Source organism: Micropterus dolomieu, linkage group LG14 (genome assembly GCF_021292245.1).
Source record: "Micropterus dolomieu isolate WLL.071019.BEF.003 ecotype Adirondacks linkage group LG14, ASM2129224v1, whole genome shotgun sequence".
Classification (NCBI taxonomy): domain Eukaryota; kingdom Metazoa; phylum Chordata; class Actinopteri; order Centrarchiformes; family Centrarchidae; genus Micropterus; species Micropterus dolomieu.
In genome coordinates this window covers 12,896,160-12,919,387 of record NC_060163.1, presented here as the reverse complement: position 1 = coordinate 12,919,387, position 23,228 = coordinate 12,896,160, and the positions used below count along the sequence as shown (strand labels likewise).

The 23,228-nt window shown below is 40.7% G+C and overlaps 3 protein-coding genes and 2 long non-coding RNA genes across 10 annotated transcripts in view; 3 read left to right on the top strand and 2 right to left on the bottom strand.

The window, feature by feature from the left end:
- Nucleotides 1-1,843, top strand: part of pagr1 (PAXIP1 associated glutamate-rich protein 1) — a 6,210-nt gene extending 4,367 nt beyond the window's left edge. For all 3 annotated transcript variants that reach the window (XM_046068271.1, XM_046068270.1, XM_046068269.1), the window contains exons 3-5: nucleotides 777-1,110; nucleotides 1,197-1,285; nucleotides 1,448-1,843. In XM_046068271.1, the coding sequence (XP_045924227.1) occupies nucleotides 777-1,110; nucleotides 1,197-1,285; nucleotides 1,448-1,683 (659 nt within the window). In that variant the 3' untranslated portion in view covers nucleotides 1,684-1,843. The remainder of the gene's footprint in view (nucleotides 1-776; nucleotides 1,111-1,196; nucleotides 1,286-1,447) is intronic.
- Nucleotides 1,844-2,260: 417 nt separating this feature from the next.
- tlcd3bb (TLC domain containing 3Bb) lies at nucleotides 2,261-9,953 on the bottom strand. Of its 3 annotated transcripts, none has more exons than XM_046068268.1 (7): nucleotides 9,460-9,953; nucleotides 7,932-8,136; nucleotides 7,471-7,554; nucleotides 6,400-6,625; nucleotides 5,600-5,695; nucleotides 4,538-4,647; nucleotides 2,261-4,373 (listed from the first exon to the last, which is right to left on the bottom strand). In XM_046068268.1, the coding sequence occupies exons 2-7, from the start codon at nucleotides 8,054-8,056 to the stop codon at nucleotides 4,106-4,108; spliced, it is 909 nt and encodes a 302-aa protein (XP_045924224.1). In that variant the 5' UTR covers nucleotides 8,057-8,136; nucleotides 9,460-9,953; the 3' UTR covers nucleotides 2,261-4,105. The 3 variants fall into 3 exon arrangements, with proteins under 3 accessions (XP_045924224.1, XP_045924222.1, XP_045924223.1); XM_046068266.1 differs by having other exon boundaries at nucleotides 9,464-9,952; XM_046068267.1 differs by lacking the exon at nucleotides 9,460-9,953 and adding an exon at nucleotides 8,619-9,091.
- Nucleotides 9,041-13,312, top strand: LOC123982624. The gene is made up of 3 exons (XR_006828019.1): nucleotides 9,041-9,958; nucleotides 11,860-11,997; nucleotides 12,889-13,312. It is a non-coding gene; the product is annotated as an uncharacterized LOC123982624 (long non-coding RNA).
- mazb (MYC-associated zinc finger protein b (purine-binding transcription factor)) lies at nucleotides 12,500-20,529 on the bottom strand. Of its 2 annotated transcripts, none has more exons than XM_046068263.1 (7): nucleotides 19,481-20,529; nucleotides 19,138-19,288; nucleotides 17,537-17,964; nucleotides 16,720-16,967; nucleotides 16,272-16,335; nucleotides 15,647-15,818; nucleotides 12,500-14,791 (listed from the first exon to the last, which is right to left on the bottom strand). In XM_046068263.1, the coding sequence occupies exons 1-7, from the start codon at nucleotides 19,511-19,513 to the stop codon at nucleotides 14,448-14,450; spliced, it is 1,440 nt and encodes a 479-aa protein (XP_045924219.1). In that variant the 5' UTR covers nucleotides 19,514-20,529; the 3' UTR covers nucleotides 12,500-14,447. The 2 variants fall into 2 exon arrangements, with proteins under 2 accessions (XP_045924219.1, XP_045924220.1); XM_046068264.1 differs by having other exon boundaries at nucleotides 17,858-17,964; nucleotides 19,481-20,499.
- Nucleotides 19,333-23,162, top strand: LOC123982623. Its single transcript, XR_006828018.1, has 2 exons — nucleotides 19,333-19,669; nucleotides 20,093-23,162. It is a non-coding gene; the product is annotated as an uncharacterized LOC123982623 (long non-coding RNA).
- The last annotated feature ends 66 nt before the right edge of the window (nucleotides 23,163-23,228 follow it).

Sequence of the window (23,228 nt, the reverse complement as noted above, 5' to 3'; positions counted from 1 at the left end):
ATGGTTTGGGCCTGCTTTTCTTCAGCAGGGACAGGGAAGATGGTTAAAATTGATGGGAAGATGGATGGAGCCAAATACAGGACCATTCTGGAAGAAAACCTGATGGAGTCTGCAAAAGACCTGAGACTGGGACGGAGATTTGTCTTCCAACAAGACAATGATCCAAAACATAAAGCAAAATCTACACTGGAATGGTTCACAAATAAACATATCCAGGTGTTAGAATGGCCAAGTCAAAGTCCAGACCTGAATCCAATCGAGAATCTGTGGAAAGAACTGAAAACTGCTGTTCACAAACGCTCTCCATCCAACCTCACTGAGCTCGAGCTGTTTTGCAAGGAGGAATGGGCAAAAATTTCAGTCTCTCGATGTGCAAAACTGATAGAGACGTACCCCAAGCGACTTACAGCTGTAATCGCAGCAAAAGGTGGTGCTACAAAGTATTAACTTAAGGGGGCTGAATAATTTTGCACGCCCAATTTTTCAGTTTTATTTGTTAAAGTTTGAAATATCCAATAAATTTCATTCCACTTCATGATTGTGTCCCACTTGTTGGTTCTTCACAAAAAATTAGTTTTATATTTTTGTTTGAAGCCTGCAATGTGGCGAAAAGTTCAAGGGGGCCGAATACTTTCGCAAGGCACTGTACCTAGTACTAAACAGTCATCTACATTTAATGTAATACTGAAGTGCTATAAGTCAGTATAATGCACAATTGTCCTTTCACTCAAGAGCTTTTGTTAAACTGACTATATGCGTGTTTCCTGCCTTTTCAGATGGAGACACAGATGCAGTGGAAGGAGAGGCCCACAAGGATGACCCTCAGTCAGATGCTGGGGTGGGTGGTGAAGAGGGAAAGCAGGCTGCAGTAGTGGATGGTGAATGGGAGCTTGCATACAGTGACGAGGAAATGGAGGACTCCAAAAACTGGATGCCCCCTCCTGCTGAGATCAAAAGACTCTATGAGCTCCTCGCTAAAGGGGAGATGCTGGAATTGAACTTTATGCCCCTTCCTAGGAGGCCCCCAACACCTGAACGAACCCCCTCACCTGACAGAGACGACGAGGAAGAAGCGGCGAGGGAAAGGGAGAGGGAGGAGAGAAATCGCAAGTCAGTATTACTGTTTCTCATAATTATGGGTAAAGGATTTTAATTTGTGTTTGAGGCCTACTTTATTTTTTTTTTTTTTCTTACAGGCCTCCAAGTCCAACTGAGTTTGACTTTGATGAAGAGCAGATGCAAGCCACTCCGAAAAATGCCTTCATCAACAGACGCAGAACACCAGGTGTGACAGGCAATAACTACATTTTTACTTACATAAGCTAAATTAAAGAATGGTGTTTCATCTTCACTTAAATTTTCAGTGACTGGTTTAATGCAGTTCTGAAAGCGAAGTAAAAGTGATTGTTTTGAGGAAGTCCAACTGACGTTTTTCCCTCTCTCTCAGGATCTTCAGCCCGCTCGTCTGTGAAAAGGGAAGCTCGGCTGGACAAAGTACTGTCGGACATGAAGCGGCACCGCAAAATTGAGCAGCACATCCTGCGTACGGGTCGAGATCTCTTCAAGAGCGAAAAGAAGCTGGAGGAGGCCCTGTCTCCAAACAGCCAGAAGGAGCGGGAGAAGGAGAGAGAGCGAGACAGCAACCCCAACACCATCTTCTCCCCGAGACAGAGGAGATACTGAAGTATTAAGAGATGAGGACTCTCCCAGGGGCAAAGGAGGCCTGGAACTTTAAGGCTTTCTCAAAACTTGAATTTTTTTAATGTAACAAGTTTTGTATGTTTTCTATGTGTGTTTTGTATATTGGCAATAAACATTTTAACCCTACAAATGGTAACTTTTCTGACTGTGTGCAGTAAGCGTCGGTTATAACGGCATATGATGACAGTGGCATATGTTTAAAACTTTATGAAGGAAACAAGTTATGGTATTTTATGGGTGAATTGTCCCTGCTGATCCGAGTCCATTTCTAAAAATTATTTCATGTGTGGAATTTCCTTCATAAAACAGCAAATTAAAAGCCTTTTTGTATTCTTGCAAGATTATCATCTAGGCAGAGATCAGTCCATTTCCCAGTGCTTAAAATTAGACAGTTTGTGAACCTTTTCAGTCATTACATAAATCCATGGATACTGGCAACCTCTTGTGGCTCACTTTTCCTTAGGGCGGAGAAGTGATGTCAAAATTTAAACTTAAAAATAGAATTTGATTATAATTTTCTACATTGACAAAACATAGCAAAAAAAGACTCAAGGCAGGCTCAGGACAGATAAGTATATTTTAGCTAAGTTTGAGTAACAATACAGCCTTCACATAAGGCTCAGAAGCATATAGTATATGTATGCATAAATATGCATTCAAAACCACAAATAAATAAATAAATAAATACTTACAAATAAATAACGAGCATTTTGTGGAATATACAGTACATCAGTTGAAATGTTTTAGCATTGTCAAGAAGTAATACCCTATGAGTTCAGGGAGCAGGGGAATGGATTTTCTGTGTTCAACATGCCCACAGTTGTCCAGATGTTTTGGCACACGCTGCCCTGTCGTTATGGTTTCTGATTTTTTTTTCTTTCTAGATTTAATTTCCAGGACAGTGAAGCTGCTTTAAACTGACAAAATGATAAAACTAACCAGTTTGTTCATAAAAGGTTCACGGAACAAGTGGCTCCAATAAACAACATAATGTTTGAAGCAAATCATACAATTTAAAACATCTTAAAACAATTCATAGACTTAATAATGGTTAAAAAAAAAAATACATGAGCATCAAGGTAAGTTGCAATGGACAAATGTGCTGCACGTCAACCACAAGGGAATGCTTCCCTCCAAGATTATTTTTCACTTTTGTTTCCCTTCAAACTGCAAAACCAGAAGTCCCCCAACAACAAAGCTATAAATACTGAAATCTTTTGGCTCCCTTAGTGAAATATTTCAGCCAATCAAATGGATATTTTGAGGTTTACATCAGCACCAAACAAAAAAAAAAAAAAAAAAAAACACACAACCACATATTCATTTTAAAGTGACTGCTACTGTGCATCACTTGCCTGTATGCAAAAAAACAAAACAAAACAAAAAAAAACACTTTGTGATACCAGTAAATGGAATGACACATCTACACTAAAACGAGAAGCACTGCCATAACGAGTGGGGGTAGTTCGTGTACACAAAGCTGTAAAACCGTGAAATGTTTTGATGTAATGCTGAAGAAGTCATTGTTTAAAAATGTCTAAACATCAGATGAGGAAATGAGAAAAAAAAATAAAAATCAACATTGACCTAATACTGACATGGAAATGAGGACAATTTTACATGTGCTATGTACACCCGTCACTTTTATCTTGCTGAGGAAGCCTTTTCCTTCTCCTCTTCTAAGGGTTAAAGATAAAATAAAAATGGAAAAAATACTGGAAAGAATGGGGGAAAAGGGATAAGGCAGCAGAATACAGTCTTATGAGATTATCTCCCTTCTAAATGGTGAGTCAGTCTGCAGGGTGATTACATTTTGTTAAGAGTGACAGTGACTACATAGAGGATACAGATAATAAACACTAACAAGTCAAAATACTGCTTAGACGGGAGTTTGTTTTTTTTTGTTTTTGAAGGTCTCTTCTCTCCATTACTAAACTGAATTAGGCCTTCCATCTACAGCAAATGTACTAACATACAATATAATACATTCCTATTTTCCTGCTCTTCCTATACCGTGAGGCAGAGAGGACTGAATTTGATCTACATGAGGGAAGTAGCCACCTATGCATACTATACATCCAGGCAAATTCCTCTCAGGTCAGTGCATGTTCCTATCTGTCACAGTAGCCTGATGACATCTTTAAATACTGAGTGCACTAACACTCCATTTGTTATCCTTCAAACTGAGAAGCTGAAGTACTCAAAGGCCAACAACCAAATCATTCAGCGCTTAAGAGTTTGATTGTTGGCCACAAACACTTCAGCACTATTTGAGGCCATCCTCTGTAGCTTTCTTCCTATTAATACTTGTTACAAGTCTTGCTTTTCCCTCATTGCTTTCTTTCCTTTACATACTCATTTGTACATTCGCCTTCCTTCGCTTCCCACCCCCGCTCCACTCTTCTCAGTGAGTGGCCAGCTCGGGCTCTGTGGAGCGTGCGCTGTAGCCATTGGAAGGCTGGGGCAGTGCGATGCCATCCGTCTGCCTCTCCTTGGCTGCGGCTGTGCTCGCACGTGGTCTCTGAGAGCGGGAGGAGCCCATGAATAGTCGCAGGGCGCCCCGACAAATTAGGGAAAACCAATAGAGCTGGGGGGCCATGAGCAGAGCAGCACCGAGGTTACAGTGCCAGGGCACTGAAAGGGGAACCATGTGGAAAGGAATGGACGCGTACCTGGATCCAAATGGGGGAGAAACATAAAAGGATTGTAAACACATGTTCCGAGTGTTATTTCCATTCCCCATTTGATAAGAGACCACGTGGCAGTGCAAGTTACTGACCCAGGATAAGCGAGACAGCAGAAAAATGAGAAAACAGAGATGGAAAGACAGACATACCTTCCATAGGCGTAGTAGAGGTAAGGGAAGAGGAGGACTCGACAGATGAAAAAAGTGATCAGCATAAGAGCCCCATTCACTTTGTGCAGGAGAGTGTGTTGCTGTTTGTACTGAGAGCAGGGGAAAAAAACAGAGGGAGAGGTCGAGAGAGAGGGGGGGGAAGAAAAGCAAGCAGTACAGTTTGGTAAAAGCTGACAGTGTTAATATTACTTGCCACATTGTTGATGCTAACATTGTTATATTTGTTAATATCTGCATGGACCGATCAAATGGCGACAGAGAGCACAGAGTGCCATGCAGCTGGTTGGATACTCTCTGATTTCTAGGAGGCGGGACAGGTTGTGGGTTTTTTTTGTTTGTTTTTTACATTCTCATTTGTTTACAGCAGATGACTAAACTCTTATCTTGAGCTTACACGCTCTAACCTAAAAAGGTTTTCCTCTTGCCCATTCACATCTCTTATCCTAGAAGCACATGACATCCCGATCAACAAACACTATCCTTTTTTTTGCTATTCATTGTTTCTTTATTCTACAGGTATTAGAGAGGCCACAAGCTTTTAGCCTGCTGTTTATCATACGGCCACATGCACTGTTGTCAGGGACACAAGGGGCGGGTGTTGAGTGATAGAGGGTAGAAGGACAAGCTGATATTGTATCTTCTGTATATCCAGTCTAAATACTAGGTGCTATATTCAGAACAGCTGTGGGAGCCTCAGATGGGGGACAAAGCAGAAAGCAGGGGACAACCTTTACTCAGACACATTGTATACACATCCACACAAACCTAAAACAAATACAGGGAGGATGCTTCTCCTACAATGTGTATTCAAGCAAGCTGTGTTACCAATTAATGACGTTTCTGACAGTGCTGCTCGTGTAAGACACAGTCAACAGGAGCCGGAGGGCATGAACAAGCGGCATGCTGGGAATGATCGGAAATATATTCTCCATTGAATGAAAGGGGAGGGAGAGAAGTGAGAGTGCAGAAGAACTTTAGTGTGACATGTGCACATGCAACAGCGCAATCAAATCGTCTTTGAGGCGGAACCAAGACACTTACCTGGATGAGTATTTTTCCTAAGCAGACAGATGGAGTGCTGAGCTCAGCCATGAACATTATACCCTGGAAATAATCTCCCTTTCCTTCTCGCCAAAACTAGAGAGAGAAAAAGAGGTTGATTATTTCTCTAGAATGCAATTATTGCTTTGTTCCATGTGGACTTTTGGTAGATTTGCAATAAATACGCCTCTGAAAATAATTACCTGGCTGGAGCAAACATGTAAAACATTTTAAAAACTTAATAGTCCCTCTTCCCCAGAGTCTGACAAACTTGTGGATGGCTTTTTAATGTCTGATCACATGGTGAACAGTGACCTTTGCATAACTTAGCTATGACTTATGTCTATGAGATCAAGTAACAACCTCTCTCAAAAAGAGTGAAATATATTGTTAAATGTCTCCAAACATGGGCAATTTGGATTCATTTTAATTCAAAATATGGAAGACTTTAAGACTTTGTTTGAATTAACAAACTAATAACAACAAACAGCAACTATTAGGCTAACATATACTTAAGTGTTCACTCAGTATTCACTTCCCAGCTTTTGAGGTGCTTTAGAGCCAGGTTAATTGCACCACTCAACATACCTTCAGACTGCACACTTAAGGCATTTGTTTTGTCTCACTCTGGATAAAGACAGAAAAAATCTGGTCCAATTTCCACAAAACCACATTGTCCTTTCAACATTATAAAAACTACTTCAGAGTGGGTAATTGCACATAAATCATTTAGTGCTATGTTTTCCGCTCGCCTCACTCAAATCTCAGCCAAAACAGAAAGAGCAATTTGTAACAGTTACCACAGAGACGGGGAAGCAGACGGTGACCATGACAACATGGTGCAGCACCATGAGGAACTCTCGACGCAAGTAGCTGGTCAGTGCTGATCTCATGTGCTGAGGTGCAGCCGAGGCCTCCTCGTGCCCTTTGACCCGTAGCTTGTACCAGTAACACATGAACATCGCGTAGATGTCATACACAAAGTAGGGAACAGCAAACATGATGTAGGAGCTGGTCAGCCAATGCCTGAGTAGAGAGGAAGAGAGGACAAGTTTTAAAACAGGAAGGAAAGAATAGATGTCACTGCAGGAGCAATGTTTCACTTGTAATGGGAATTTGAAACATATTGCATATGACCCTGGACTCGGGGAGACTCAACATAACAGTCGAAATCTCTCTGCTCTCTGTGTTAGCCAGACTTCAGGGACAACGTGACCCTAATGCTGGATAAATAACAGGCTCACTCAGCTCTCCTCACTCATTCCAGCATACATGTATACGGCGTATGTGCGTTGCTGGGAGTCCTTCTGCAGAAGACTTGAATAAAATTCACAGAAAGACAAGTGTTTGCCTGAGCTGTTTATATGAAAACTCAAATTGCCATCACACACAAACAGAGCTTTGTTACCAGCAAGAACACAACTGTTCTAATTCAATGTCTGCCTGTTAAGTTGGTAAATGAAACAAAATTTGACAAAAAAACAGTACAGTTACCACCCTCAAAAAAATAAAAAGGTTTGCACTGCATTACAGGAAAATCTCATCCCATCTCACTTGAATTTCCAACCATCTAAAAAGTGATAAAATAAAATAAATACTTCAGGTATAGCTGTCCTCAACACTGCTTATACCCTCTTACACAGCACCTGACATTTACGTGCCAAGACATCAATATCAAGTTACATTTTTGGTTTATATCTGTAGCTGATGTATGATAAGAAGTCCTAAATCCCAAAGCGCCTATACATGGTGCATATTACAACCTTGGAAATTAAAAGTCCTGACAGCTGACTTGTTACATACATTAAAAGACAGGACAGGCGGGCCAAATGGACATATGGAATGGAATGGAATATATTAAGATGACTTACTGGTCCTCGATGATGTCCTCGCAGGAAGAAGCAATGATGTAGCCAGCTGAAGAAGCCATGACTGCCTGAACTGATGACACCAACCTGGGAGTAGAGAATTAAAGATGTAAACAACAAATTATGTATTTCACATTAGCCAAAGAACTACACAGCTTAAAACCTTTCTTTAACACATGGTAAGAAAGTAGTACCCTAACGCTTTTATACAGCTGAAAGCGCCTGATAAAAATTGCGTAACTGCAGCCACCTGCCAAACTTGAGAGTCATACAAAAACTGTACATTGAATGAAATTTGAACCAACTTTGATGGTACTGCAATAAAATCAGCACTTAAGGAAAGGAATATTTGGAAGCATACAAGTATAAGAAGTGTCAGCGCCAAGTGTCCAGATGACATGTCTGTATCCATAAGAGGCTCACATGCAAGACTACAGTCTATAAAAGTTTTTACAAGGTCTTACCTGGCAGATACTATGACTGCATCTCCTTCGCTCCACCTCAGTGCTGGGATTGACTTCAGGCATTGTTTAGACAGCAGGAAAAGGCCTGGAAAGAACATAGACCCAGCAGCTAGAATAGTCAGCATGGTCCCTGGCAATCTGTCTGAGAGGCAAAAAGTTCAGTGGGCAATCTGGTCCTTGAGATCCGTTGCTCTCTTTCTCCTCTCTGAAAAACACAACACACAGATCAGTGAATAAACAGTTCATACTGATCTCAGTAGTGGCAACTCCCATGTGTATACATTTGGCTGCACTTATTGAGATAACAAACAAAACCCACTATCAAAGTCCAACATATGCGTCAATACATTATTCTACTTTTGCCATAAAGATGAAGTGAGGTGGAGGAGGGGGTACCAAAGACAGTCTAAACATAATATGGAAAACAGAAGGCCATTTTGTGCGCATGCTGCCCTATCCACAGCTGATACCATTGTAAGCGCTATTCACTGTCCCATTTAGTCCATGTGAATTTCCATGCGTTTTAGCTGTTTGCTTACACCAGACTAGCTGACTCATTAAAAAGTTGAAGTCCATTAGCAAAATACGCATTGCGCTAATTTAAAATCTTGAACGTCGAAAATATCGACATAGGTATGGGCTGCTGGTGCACATGGTTCCTGGCAATACCGCGTTAGCTTGTGTTACCTGCTTGGAAACAAGGCAGGTAGGCGAATGGAGACAGTCTGTAGGTTCCCATGTAAGCTAGCTATAGTATTCTGATATTGACGCTGACCTGCCAAAATGTTTACAGCTAACCTAAGTTTAAGAAACTTTGTCTTATTTGTATATTGTTAGGTCCGAGAACACACAAGTCAGATTTACTTGACGCTGAACTAACACTGCTCTACAGAACGCCTTGCATTAAAAACAAAATCTAGTTAAGTATTTTTATATATAGATAGATAGAGAGAGATATATATCTCGGCAGGTAACGTTAACGAACATTTTGACGACAACTGTTTTGTTGTCAACTTGTTACCAAGAAAAAAATGGGTCAACGTGCATGCAAATATGTATTTAATGAACAGAGATTATGTACGTTGCTAACACCAAATTTCATCTTTCGCCCTAGCAACGTTAAGCACGACCAACAGCCCGTGCTGTTGAATCGCATGCTAACAATGATACTGGGCGCGTTACCTAACGTTAGCATCTCCCGTTATGTAGCTGTGGCAGTTAGTCACCGCTGGCTTATATTATAGCTAGCAACCGTCTCGTTTTGAACAAATTCAAATAACGGTAGTTAGCAAGATAAAGACACACAATAAACGCCAGCTAATAATTCAATGTGCCACTGTCCATGTTTTTTTCATTTATTTATGGCAACGCTATGCTAACGATAAACTGTTCTGTTAGCTTGCTATTTGTTTGTAGCAGTTAGCAATAGCAATTAAGCTAGCCGATAGTGTAACCGCAGCTAACTTAACTGGCTAACATGCTGGAGTTTACACATGTTTACAATAATACAATCTTAAGCAGCATTTACACACAGAGTCTGCAGAGTCCAGTCAGCGGCTAGTCGACACTCGTGTCCTGCAGAAAGCGTTTAACGATAGAGTCCCGGGGGTCTCCGCCTCGATGATCCGCATGTTTATGTGGCCGCTTCAATGTCTGAAGGGTAGCAGCAGCGAGCTAACGCTAGCTTGCAGCAAGTTAGATCACATCTATATGAGGAAACCTCACTGAAAGCATTGGTGGTAATTAGCCTGTGAGCTAGCCAGCAAATAGCTAATTACTACACGGCAAGCAGACGACAAAAAACAATGACACGATCTGATCCAGGTGTCACGGTAACGTTAGCTGGTCCAGTCGCTATGTCATCTCGTCTGTCTCGCTCGCAGCAGCAGACCGGAGATGCCGCTGCCTCGTAGATGTAACGTTGACTCAACGCTGTGAACTGCTGCGCCAGCTAGTTCCTACAGGTCCAGGCAGCAGCTCATGATATGACGAGAAATTTGCACCAGTCACCACATTGACTGCGTTTTGTAAGCTGGGTTTTGTTGTTTTCTATGCAGGGAAACGTTGAATGGATTCCTCATAAGGAGGCCACCTATCCCAGCTGCATTCATAGTTTGCAATATCCAATCTGTCCACTTAAAAAAATACAGTTTGCATGCAAACAAAAGGACTCGGGGTTTATGTATTTTATTCAGATAATCGTTTTAAATCTGTTGTATTGAAGACAGATTGATGACTACACATTTATTGTCATTTGTGCCTCTAAAGACTTAAATTAGTGTTCATCTTTGACAGATTAGTAATTTCACCTTTGAATAGATCTGCATTTACAAATAAATTTATCAAGTGTCGATCCTTAGCTGCACATAGTCACAGATTCTCGGTATGAGGCTTGCATATTACATGCCAATCAATGCAACAATTTTCAGGCTCTACAGTGACAACAAAGCTTTTATCATATTTTTTCAATATTTAATTGTTTTGTAACTTAAAATGGAACATTGGTCAGCAGAATATCTCCTTTTGGTCTGCTATGCTGCTGTGTCCATACCTAAGAGTTTACAAAAAGCTTGGGCAGGGGAGTAGTAAGAACTTAATGCACACACAAACACATACTATATTTTTTGTATAGATATAACCTTTCAAGTAAATAATATGATAGTAAGACTGAAAAGATACAGGATATATGGTACTCTAAAAAACATTCTCCAGCTTTGTCTGTTCATGCCATCAATGCTGATGAAGACTTTAGAGATCCTCTGAAATGTGTAACTTTAATGAATCATTCAAAAATCTGCAGCTTTAAGCAGCATATAGAAGTCAAACCAGAATCCAGTCAGACAAATTAAGTACAGTGTCACAGTTTTAGTCAGGAGACATACAGCTCTGAAGTTGGAATAGGAGCAGTCTTTTCCTGAGTGTAACATTGAATTAAACACTTAAATTTGTTGCATTTGTCATAAAAGACAAGACCATGAAAAGTTATACTATAACTGAAAAGATTTGTCTCCACGAAAGAGAGCAGATGTTAACATTGTTTAATGTTAAGTGTGTCCTGTGAGTTATTTTGTGTACAAGTGTTAGAATTAATATTTATGTGTACTTGTTTTACTTAAAAGTAGTACTTTATCTTAAATTAGTGTTTTTCATATTTTTCCCAGATTTACTTTCAACACTCTGTTGAACAAGTCTGAACTTGTGTTCAGCTTTCCTACATGGTGATTCTGAAAATGTACAGTAAGAGCAAGTAAAAGCAATGACTTTGTCAAGTGAAGAAACAGTAAGAGAAACGTGTTGTATGTTTCTGTTTTGGCTACTGTAAATGGAGAGAATTACTTCCTCTTTGTGCATGATTTTAAAACACCATTAAGGTGATGCATCTAGAAACAAGTCATACTGGGGTGTGTAGGAATAATGACTCAAAGTAACAAAAGACAGATTCTGCACCCTGTCAACACAAAATGTACTGAATAACTAGATTTCGATCAAGCTATCTTTGTCAGGCATTGAAACTAGTGAATACTTTTACCTTTTAGTGTTGACAGTGTACAGGATGGAGAAATAAGCCTCTTCTTTCATTAGGAGAGGTTGCTGACAAAACCTTCTGGATACTATTGAGTCTTTAAGATTGGAAACTTTCTAGTAACGTCTGTTGCAGCTGTGTTCAAACGATGTTGATGTGAAGTCATGTTCTCCATATTTGGCCAGTTATCGACGAGACATTTTTCCAGTCTTAATGTTTAAAGGGAGAGTAAGTGATTCTGCATAAGCATTGTTGATAATATAACTGCCAAACAAATACACCCCTCTTTTCAGTGCTCCATCAGAAGCTCTGTCCCCTAAATTTCAAATCTCTTAGGTTTCTCCAGTGTTGAAACAGCTTCACCCTTGCCTGATCATAACTTTCTTCTCTGTTTATACTCTTCAGACCTTTTCCTCTGGCTGTTTTTCGTCCATCTGTCCTTCATGGTGCCTGGAGTCCAGCATTTTTGAATTTGCCAGTGTGTAGAACTCTCTCTCCCACTGCTCCTGTTGCCGATTGGCTGGAACAATGTTGTGTGGCAAGGTCCACACCACTTTCTTTATTTTCCATTTAAAGAGCCAGGGCTGTGTAGGAAAACCAGATTTGTTTTCAGAGCACCCACAAAACAGAGAGCTAGTGAACTGTGAGGAAATATTTTCTGAATTTAACAAAAACTGTATTAGATTACCATCACTATCCCTTTAAGGATAGATTTGTGTCACACAGCAACTTGTACATGTTTGCGTCTGACTACCAGTTTGATGAAAACAGCTTAATATTTGTATCAGAATATGTACTGCTCCGCTTTCAGAGAGGTCTGGAATGCCCTTTTCTATGTAACTGGATACTTTGGTGGCTTATAAATTTACTGTTCATTGATAATCCATTAAGCATCAACTAATCAACTACACTCAAAGTGACTTGATCCTTTCTTAATGGTGAGCAACAGCAATTCATGATACATCCTGCATTAAATCATACTTTGTGGATGTGGCAATGAAAAAGCTGTGGTGTAAATGGTGAACAGATCAGCACACAAAAAAAATGCCTGTTTACTCTTTTTACTTTAAATTGTCCAAATTACAAAATAATAACATGATCTCTACTTCATCTACAAAATAACATAATATTTATGACTGTAGTAAGCATCATCGATTTTTTTTGCTCTAACAACCTTTTAGACATGCATACTGTTGAGAAATATAAAAATATAAATATAAATACATCCCATTAATATTCTTAATGAATCCATGACTAAGATTTGAAATATTTCATCATAAAAGAATTAAAATGCAGTTGAGTACGATAAGGCATTAAGATGTATCACAAGAGCTGTACAGAATCCTAGAGTAGAGGTATTATTTTTTTCTTAGTGTAATGGAGAAAAAAAAACCTAAAATTAACTTTTTAATAAACCACTACTTTTCTCAACAGGAAGAACACATCTCCAAAGAAAAAAAGAAAAGGAAGAAACAAACAACTCTACAATTCAAGGTAACATATGAACACAAAACTGAAAAAGCACTCCAGTACAAAACCAGGATTTGTTTACAGCATACCGCGTGGTGTTGTCAAACTCCCATTGTACTTATTTTGCATGACTTATGACTTTGTAAGCCCTTCCTCGACACCACATCACTCACAATATAACTCAAAGCAACCAAACATATCCAACGAACAAGTGACCATTCTTCACATGATTAATGTAGAACGATAATGACTTGCGTTCAGAACATTATGTGCTATACAGAGTTAAATGACTAAATCTAATGCATAAGTTTCACTCATTGGACTGGTACATAGAGAAAACATAAGGACTATGGCAATGACAGTTACAATCAAATGAATGGCCAACAATGTTAAAATCCTCTGAATAAAATCAACACTTTTATAAATATTATTGTTTATAGCCAACTAACTTCGTGGAACTGCAAAAATTCTCTTTTGTCCTGACAGCTCCCTAACAATAAGCATGGCTGAGCTAGCTTATTTTCATGCTAAAAAAGGTAGTTTCTGGGTGCAAGAATTGCCATGTCAGAAGCTGAAGTGTTGATTAGCAGTTAATGTTTCTTGTTCTTCTTTTTTTCTTTTTTTAAATGGCCAGACTCAAAGAGGAAGACTCAGAGCAAGAACATCCAAGAAATCTCAAACCCATTTTTGATCCTCACTGAATCAAACAGTAACAATTTAAGGTGCTTGACACTCCTGAACACAACTCTACTCTTATCTCTGTACCTTTAGGAAACAAATGAAAAAGTACATCCCACAAATCCATACGGACCACAACACGTATGGCATTCTGTCCTCATCTATAAACAGCCCTCTAGAGACCTAATAAACTGGCATATTCGGCTTTGCAAAATTTTAGATTTGTGAACAAACAACCTTACGTGCTACAGGAGCCCTGACTTATGCACACCCAAACACACAACTTCCCCATCTAATGTGTTTCTTCGTTACGTTTTTTCTCTCCCTTCGACTTCTTAACGCAAGCCATTTGGATTCTTAGTAAGTGAGCTGCAAAATGGAGGTAAGATCAGAGCTGGTGTGAGATATACAGTACTTGGTGCACTTGCAGAGAGCAGCCAATGCCAGGGTTGAGGGATAGAGAGAGAGAGAGGGCAGAGAGGGAAGAGTAATACAGTAGATGCTCACAATACCACAGTTTCATTGGAGTCTTAAATGTGCGAGAGCATTCAGGAATATTTGGACAACACATCCATGTTTGTCGTTAGTGTTAATGAACCTGCTGCAGCCACAAATGTCCCTCTTTCCATGACTTCACTGATCTAATACAGCTTTTTCTACTTTTCTCTGACGCAGCCCTTGAACGCTGACTGGTGTTAATCTCTCTCCACCCTTAATCCCAACCTTACCTATAAGTGGGGACATTACAAAACTGAAACTGGATCAGCATCTACACTTAACTTTAACCTTCTCTAACCTTGCCCTCTGTTAAGGGACTGAGGTTATTATTGCTGTGCGCTCTACTGCTAACTGTGGGACTGTGGTGCTGCAATGCTAGAGCAGTCTGTGACAAGCAGGTCCACCACCGTGTTACCAGTGACATACACAGTAGGTGCTGTCACCATGTTACTAAGGGAGACAGAGCTGCTGGCACCCACACTGGAGGTGATGGGGCTCGGAGCACCCTGGCTGTTGCCATGGGTGCCCATGTGGCCCTGGAGCTGGGTGGGTGTCTTGCAGTGGACACCGCACAAGTGGCAGACGAGTATGCCACCAGAGCCTGAACCGCCAAAGCCCCCCGGACTGTCCTTCCACTCCTGGCCATGGTGCTTCTGGGCATGGACACGAAGGTATGTCAGTGTGGTGAAGCCTGATGAAGAGACGGTAGGAAAGAGTGAAAATTACATATTACGAGAAGTATAGATGTTAGAGCAAAGTTCATTCAGCACTAAGCCAAAATAACTCGCATGTAAACCCGCAAATTATTTTTTGAAGTTGTTATGGCTTATTAGCAGACAGTTGCCTATTTCAACATCCAGCAGAAATGGAGCAACATTAGCATTCATTTGGAGTTGATAATTATAAATGTTACAGTCAAATATTCACTCTCCTTTTAGCTCTGTTATGGTCTTGACCAACTCCTGAGGGAAATACCTGACTCTTTAGCTGCTAAATGCTCCTCTATGTTCACCATCTGGTCGCTAACTGTGTGTGTCTGTTTGATGCTGGACAGTTAGCGGGCAGTGGGTTTATCAGAACTTTTTCAATAAGAACAGCTGCCACTGGAAGCAGGTTGCTACTCCAAAGTTGCAGAGGATTTAACGATAAAAAAGCTGCTAGGAAAGACAGAGAGAGACAGGAGCCTGATGAATCAAGGATATGCCATGACTTATAAGACTGAACCAGGAAGCCAAATGTGATTGTCCACATCATCGTTTTCAAAGTCCTCCGTTTTCGCGTGTCCGCACTAACAGAGTTTTAAAATGAAAACAGGGTCTGCAGCGTTTTTCAGGCTTCTCCGTAGGTGTTCAGATTTGCCATTTTAGTGTGGATGGCAGGTGTTAACTTAGCAAGAGTGCTGCGTTTTAAAACAGAAACGTAGTAGTTTGAATGTAGCCTATGAGAAGCCCTATTCACATTACATGTAGTCACGCTAACAATTACTAATGTTAAAATATTGATGATATCCGCTTTAATGTAAATGAATCAAAGCATCTGTGCTTACTGCGGTTGCAGAGATGGCAGGCGTGGTGCTGTGACTGGTTGTGCACCCTCATGTGATCTGTGATGTAAGCAGCAGACAGGAGCTTTCCACAGATGTGGCAGGGGACTTTCTCCTCATGGCGAATCATATGCGCACGCAAACGATCCTTTGTGGCAAAGCTGGACTCGCAGGTCTGAAAAAAGACAGAATCGATATGTGATTTGAGACAAATGTATAAAAGTAAAATCCTTTGCACATGTTGTGCTCTTTTAACGGTTACCTTTCACCATTTGAAAACCCTTAAAATGTGTGCACAAAAAGCTATTCCAATAATATCAGGCTTTGTGCTGCTGCATGTAAACACAACAATTACAGTGCAATTACAACAAGATCCCTGCTGTGTATTCTGTGTTTCAAAAAGGCATGTACTTGATCCAGATCAGTTCCCAATACTCTCAGTGTTCATTTACTCATGTCATGATATCTGTATGAGGCAGTTGACAACAGATAAACATGCAGAAATGTAAAAGACCTCAACCTTGACTCATCTGGAACACTCTGCATGTAAACATTGCTCGTTGTTCACATCGATGGATTCAAAAGAGATGCTGTGTACAGCTGCTCAGTGAGGGCAAACATGACGTACCGGGCATTTGAAGGGTCGCTCTGAGGAGTGCACCTGTCTGACGTGACTGTTGAGATGGTCGGGCCTTGGGAACGAAAAGAGAGTCAGCATATTAGGACTGTTACAGCTTTGTGTGTTCACACTCAAATTAAAGGACCCTATGTGGTCTTTAATCATGGATACAGAGCTAGGGTTAGGGTTAGTTTGTTTAGCTTCTGGTCCCAGTCTAGAAATAGTCATGTACATAATAAATGTGTTAAAAGGCAAATTGGAATTTTTACAATTTCATTTTTGTACAGATTAAATATATGAGATAGAATATGATAATAAGTGAGCTTTAGAGGTGCTGGTAGGTGAATTTTTCAGTAGGCTAGCTGACTCCGCCCTCGGCTAAAAGCTAAGAGGTGTTTTACTATTCAACTAACTCAATCCTGAGAGAGATGTTATTAGACTTAAACTGTTGTGTCACCTGGAGAAAGCCTTGCCACAGTGGGGGCAGACGTAGGGTTTTTCCACACCACCCTGGTGGGAGCGCACATGGTGGCTCATGCGGTCCTTCCTCTTGAAGCGCTGCTGGCAGATGGGGCAGGAGAACGGCTTCTCATCTGAGTGAGACAGGCGGTGGCGGTTAAGATGGTAAACGTCCCGGAAAGCTTTTCCACAGGTCTCGCAGGCGTGGTTCTTCCTCACCGGATTCGGGTTGGGATTTGCGGGCCGCTGAGGCGAAACAGACAAGCACATAAACACACTACAGAGTTTATACGGTACGCATTTTCTGTGCAGAGTTACAGTTATATACTCAAAAAATATATTCAGTCACTATTTTAACATTTTTATATCTATTTTTGAAACCATGCAATGCATACATATATTTTTGCTTGATTTGTACCAAAGTTGTATGTCATCACTTGTGCAAAACATTTCTGACAGTTGATTGGCGGGTTAGATTAACTTCTCACTGAATTTTAAGTCTTTATCTGCTTTCACACTGTTTGTGTTACAGAGAACATGCAGGGGAGCGTGGGGGGCTTCTAGCACGGTGTTTCTCAAACGGTGGACCAGTGCCAAACTTTTTTACTGGTCCCTGAATTGATTGACATTTTGTCAAATTTAACACACAGGAGAGTTTCAGTCTAATTCGAAGCATGTGAGACACAGTAACTGCCTGCAAGTCCCAAACAGCAAAAGAAAGTGGCTTAACCGTCCCGTTGGCCAGGGAGCTTAAGAAACAACATGCTTGAAGGTTTGGGGTTGACGACAGCCATCTCCACAAGGCCCTGACCCACCTGTACTGTCGCCCCTGTGGCCATGACGACAGCAGCAGGAGGCGGAACATGGGGGTTAACACTAGCCATTACGTTTGGCATGGCAACCCCTTCACCATCCTGACTACCCAGGTGAGGCTGCTGGACCCCCGCCAGCACGCCGGGAGGGGCGAGAGGGGTAGGTGCGGAGAGGTGTAGCAGGGAGAGGGGAACAGTGGGCCTCTCCACCCTCCCTCCGGCCCCCACCGCCATCGCCGACGGGGCCGCCACCGCCACCACCGCCACCTGACCGGCCTCCTTTGCCCCCTCCGCCTGCTCTCTGGCCCTGTCCTTCATGCGTACCCCAGTGTGGACCGACTGGTGCCGCCGCAGGTTGTAGTTGTTCTTGAACTGCTTGTTGCAGATGGCACAGATGTGGGGCATGCGGGCCGGCCGAGACACTGGCTTCACTGGACCACAGGCAGGTGGGAGAAAACATGGAAAGAGAGAAAATTTGAATTTCAAAGAAGCTGATTTAGTATTTTCAAATACGCATTTATAACAACATTTCAGGCAGATTAGGTCAACAGTAATATGACTGTTAATGACTGATTATGAGTCAGTAAACGTTGACTGAGCTACGCAACAATAAGGAAAGTGAAGTGAACCTCTGTCAGACATGTACTTCCCAGTCAACCCTGTTTTGGTAGTTTGCAGGTGAAAATCTATCTAAGCGGTTCTGCTGAAACAATCAGCAAAACAACTGATTGGTTGATCGATCAACTGTTATTTACCAAGCAAAAATGCAAAACATCCATTGGATTCAGCTTTTCAAAAAAATGCCGCTTTCACCACTAACTGATTATCTTTTGGGTTTTAGACTGTTGGTTGGACAAACCAAGCAATTTGAAGATGTCTAGGACTGTGGGACGTTGTGATGGGCACTTTCCACAACTTTTTTTTACATTTTATAGATTAAGTAGCTAACTGGTTAATGATTAGAATAATCAAAAATAAACATATGAAGGGCTGCAACACAATTTCTTAATCAATCAATCAACAGTTAATGTTAATTAATAAAAAAAATTAAAATCATATTATAAAATAATTAATCTACTGATTGTTTCAGCTCTAATCACAAGGAGCAGCCTCAGTTTAGTTGAAAGTTACTTAAATGTCATCTTGTGTCTTCAATTTATTTCAAAAATTGTATTTTTAAATGTGTGGCGAAGTAAAAGTGATTACAGCATCGTTATTAGGGCTCACTAAATGTTATCATACAACCTTTATCAAACAAATAACTAGTGAGAAACAATTTGAGTAACAGGATCATTTTGATTCAACCTAAATTTTTTGATCCAAATTGATTTTATAGAATTCAAGCAAAAATGTAGATTTTAAATATTGGGCACTACTGAAAATGTCTAAAAGGGAAATTCAGAACAGGTAAAATCAGACGGTTTTCAAAGTGAAATATTTTGGTACTATTTACATTTCTACACTATTATGTATGCTTATAATAAACCAAATCGTTATTCCATGTGTCCTGTCTTTTTGCCTACAAATCACCAAAAAAAGTTAACTGTTATGTAATTTGAACTGAACAGCTCTACAGGTGCAGAGTGCAGCGATGTGTGCCTCACCAGGCAGGGGATCCTCACTAAGAGCAGCGGTGTCCACAGTAGAAGGAGGCTGTGCTATGTGCTCTGTGGGTGGGGTTTGGGGAGAGCTCGTGTGCACGGGCATGAGCTCTGATTGGAGGCTCCCCTCCACTTGGTTTTGGGTGGGAGCATTCTGGAGAAGCAAGTAGAAAGGCCATCACCAAAGGTAAACACAAGTCAGAGCATTATCTTGACAGTGCTACGTTGTAATACAAGATGAGAGGGCTGTAGGACTGCTGGGCACACGCACACACAAACACACACACTGAGTGGCCCGTGTGAGAAAATGAAAAAGAGGCCAGTCATGCCTGCTCAACAAGCCTACCTGGAAGAGAAAATTGCTCCAAGCAGCGTCCATTTTGCGCCACAGCGAGGGAGATTATAAAGTCAGCTCCTGATTGTGATCGAGGAGAGCAGCCTTTGCATGGCTTTGATCGGCCCACCGGTGATCGAGGCGCAAACAGTCGCCTGTGCTGCAGCGGAAACGACGGGCTTCTGGATTCGCGTGAAAAACGTGAATAAAGTCGTCTGCAAAAATATGTTTTTCTCATTGAGGTAGCCTAATGCTGTCAATTAAAATGCACGCAGCTGTTGACTAACGCAGGCTGCAGCACACAGGCAGTGGTGGAGCAGGCCAGGTCCAATAACGGCCTGTTTTCTCTTTCACTTTGGCTTCTAACTTTAATTCATCAAACACTAAAACTCACTGAAACGCAATATCACACAACAAAACTGCTTCCAAAAAAAAGCACCCCCCCCAAAAAATTCGGATTTCAGACTATTACATGTTAAGCAATCAACATAAACCACTCTACGTGAAATAGATGAATTTTTACGCAAGAGAACAAATATGGGTTACAACACACGTATCTGGCAGCACAGCAGGTCATGCTTTGTTTTTAATTTATGAATCTATTTTTCCGATTTCCCCCAATAGGCCAATCGGGTGTTTGTCGAAGCCTCGTTGTTGGATTCAAGCCCTGACCCCGGCGAGCGGCGCTCTCGCCGGGCCGCAGCCTATCGCTCCACCTCGGCCGTTCAGCTGCGAGGATGTCATCTTTCTTTTTTTATCGCCCGCACTCCCTCCTCCCTCCCTGTCTCTTTCTTCCTTTTCTTTTTTAATTCCTCTTTCTTCTCCCCCTCCTCTCCTTTTCTCGCACCGCTATGTCCCACTTGCTCTTAAAGGGATAGGGTTTCCTCTTTGGACACCCCCCTCTCATTTCCGTCTCCCTCGGCGGAGCCTGTCCTCGCCCCTTCCTTCCTGGAGTTTTTTCGGCCGACGCAAAATGGTCCTACGGTGTTTCCCCCGCCTTCCTCGGGCCAGCTGGAACAGATCTCCTGCACCGCAGAAAACAGCCGGAATGACTTTCCATTAACAGCACAGATGACAGACGCACCTTAAAGGGAGGTGCGCACAGATCCTCCCAGTCGGCCTACAACAATGATGTCAGAGTCACACACACAGGACGAAAAGCAGCTCAGGATACACACACACACACACACCATAGATGCGAGTCAGCATTGCATAAATGTTTAGGGAAAAGTAAGTAGTGAGAATCTATAATGGTAACCTTGAGCTGAAATGATTACTCGATTAGTCAACATAAACGAAATGATAATTAGTTACTTAAATTTGACTAATTGTGATTATTAGTTTATTTTTCTATGATTGTAACATGATTATCCAGTTTTGACCCGTTAGTCAAAAATAAGACATTTTAATATGTCAACATGCACTTTGGGAATCTCCACCCCCACACAGACACTATTTCCTGAAATTTTATGGACCAAATGTTTAATCGATTAACCAAGAAAATAATTGGGAATATTGATCAATAATTAAAATAATCTAAGGCTGCAACTAACAGTTATTTTTGTTATCAATAAATCTGCAGATTATTTTCTCTATGAATCACTTGGCTCATGAAAAATGTCCAAAGTTGACATATTAAACGTCTTGTTTTGTCTGAACGGTCAAAAAACCGTGTCTTAATATCAGAAGACAAAGATAACCAGCACGTCCACATTTAAGAAACTGGAACAGATATTTCTTGACATTTTAATTGATTGAAAACAACTTAAATGATTAATCGATTGTCATATTAGTTGGCGATTCATTTTCTGATGATCAACCAATCGATTAACTAATTGGTTCAGTTCTAAAAATAATGTATGTCATCTGAGTAAAGTACATCAAATCAAGACGAATTAATGTGTTAATATCAATTTATTATCTTTTTTTAAATTACTTTTTAAAGCACCCCATTTCTTTTCCAATACATGTGTTAAGACCCTTCTTCCTTCTCCTCCTCAAGCTTGGAATTAGCTTGTTTTGAATATTTAATAAGGATTTTAACCCCACCCCACCACACCCCCACCCCTGAAAACTCTGCAAAACACAGATGAGCCTGCGTTGCTTCTTCGTCTTCATCTTTCATCCAGGCACAACACAGGGATTCCCTGCTCTCGCCATAACCTCTGACACTGACAACAACCCGTCTAAAAAAAAAAACAACACTACCACACTGATTTCTCCGACACGAGGGCCGCCCAGAACCCGCCAGTCTTAGTTTATATAAGGAGTTTATGCATGCACTGAGATTCCAACCAAGCATAAAGTAGTAGGTTATACAGGGATTTGTCTTGAGCTGGTGTTTCCGAGTCATACAAACAGCAGGGTGATTATCTTTTTTCATTTTCTTTCAATTTAAAAATTAAAAAATAACAACAACAAAAAAAAGTCCAGTTATTTCTGATCTCCTTCAAGTAAATGACGGGAGGAAGAACCTCCTGAAGCATCATGTGCACCGTGCTCACGAAACACTGACTGGTGTCTTTATCTGTGAGGACGGGCTTCTGCGGTCACGGCTGCTGTGACGGCACAAGAGGATGGCCACGTTCACAGCAGCTCAGTCGACACCCATCCTTTCACACTTCCAGCTTGTCTTCAGCAGTACGATCATCAACTAGGATTGTGCGCGTCTCTCTTCATCTCTTTGTTCCCCCCCATGGTTCCTGTGAGAGGCTCTGTGAAACTTATTCCTAAACTGAAAACAAATAAATAAAAAAAATGCATTTACATTCCAGTGCCCAATTGAAAAAATCTTTTTTTTTTTCTTCCCAGAGTCCAGAGGAGGAGGTCAGAGTTCACGTGAACAGTGGGGGGCTTAACTGTTATAGGAGTGTTGTTTGTTTTTGTCTAAAACAATGTGGCAATATAACCATACTTTACCGCTCAACACACACATGAATCATTAACAATTATTAATAATTCATTATTAATAATCATTAATACCTTGAACACACACCATACCGGATAATGCAACAGTTTTTTTTAAAATCATCTATGTTTTTTTACAGTCAAAAGTGGGCTCTTTTCTTTTCGCAAGAAAAATGTGAACATGATTACAACAACAATTACATCAGGATTAGTTATGGTAATATTGACACCTATAGAAAATGCAGTTGGAGTTGTCGCTCTAACTCTTGAATTCAATACTCATTTGAATATATCAAAATTACTATTATTATCTTTGTTACTCTATAAAACCAATGACTTGTTTTTTGTTGTTTTTTTTCCAATATACCCATAAATATTTACAGTAAAGATCAAAAAATGTGGGACACGTGATCTTGAATGCCAGTGAAACTTGGACAGGTACGGTACATTTCAAATGTGTTTGGTCATGTTTTACAAATTTTTTTTTGTACATCTATCTCATGCATTGGAGTGACTCCCATAGACACCTATGTTGTTTAGATACTCAATATGTCATGGATGCCAGAAAGCCTGTATTTCCCCCTTTTCTTTTTGTATTTGTACATGTCCACACAAATCTTTCTCCTCATCCCAGCTGCATTTTTAAAACTTAAGTCTCTTGGCCTTTACAAACATTCTGTGTATTCATATTCAGTTTTTAAATCATCTTGCAGTCATCAAATAAAAATGTTGATAGCGCGACATCCCTTTAAGAACCCCTTAAAGGCATTGGTGACGTTCCAAGCAACTTGTTTTTGTGTTTTTTTAAATACACTTAGTACAAAAAAAATAAACAAAACATCAACATTTGTAA

What these genes read in the sequence shown, in the direction of transcription:
- tlcd3bb (XM_046068268.1), bottom strand. Translation starts at nt 8,056, where the DNA reads ATGCTGACTATTCTAGCTGCTGGGTCTATGTTCTTTCCAGGCCTTTTC. An exon ending in TCTGCTTCCCCGTCTCTGTG is followed by an intron (nt 5,696 to 6,399) that starts GTAACTGTTACA and finishes TTCTCTCTCTAG; the next exon opens with TTTTGGCGAGAAGGAAAGGG. An exon ending in TAGGAAAAATACTCATCCAG is followed by an intron (nt 4,648 to 5,599) that starts GTAAGTGTCTTG and finishes CCCTGCTCTCAG; the next exon opens with TACAAACAGCAACACACTCT.
- mazb (XM_046068263.1), bottom strand. Translation starts at nt 19,513, where the DNA reads ATGGACGCTGCTTGGAGCAATTTTCTCTTCCAG. An exon ending in TAGTGAGGATCCCCTGCCTG is followed by an intron (nt 17,965 to 19,137) that starts GTGAGGCACACA and finishes CCTGTGGTCCAG; the next exon opens with TGAAGCCAGTGTCTCGGCCG. An exon ending in AGCGACCCTTCAAATGCCCG is followed by an intron (nt 15,819 to 16,271) that starts GTACGTCATGTT and finishes GTCTTTTTTCAG; the next exon opens with ACCTGCGAGTCCAGCTTTGC.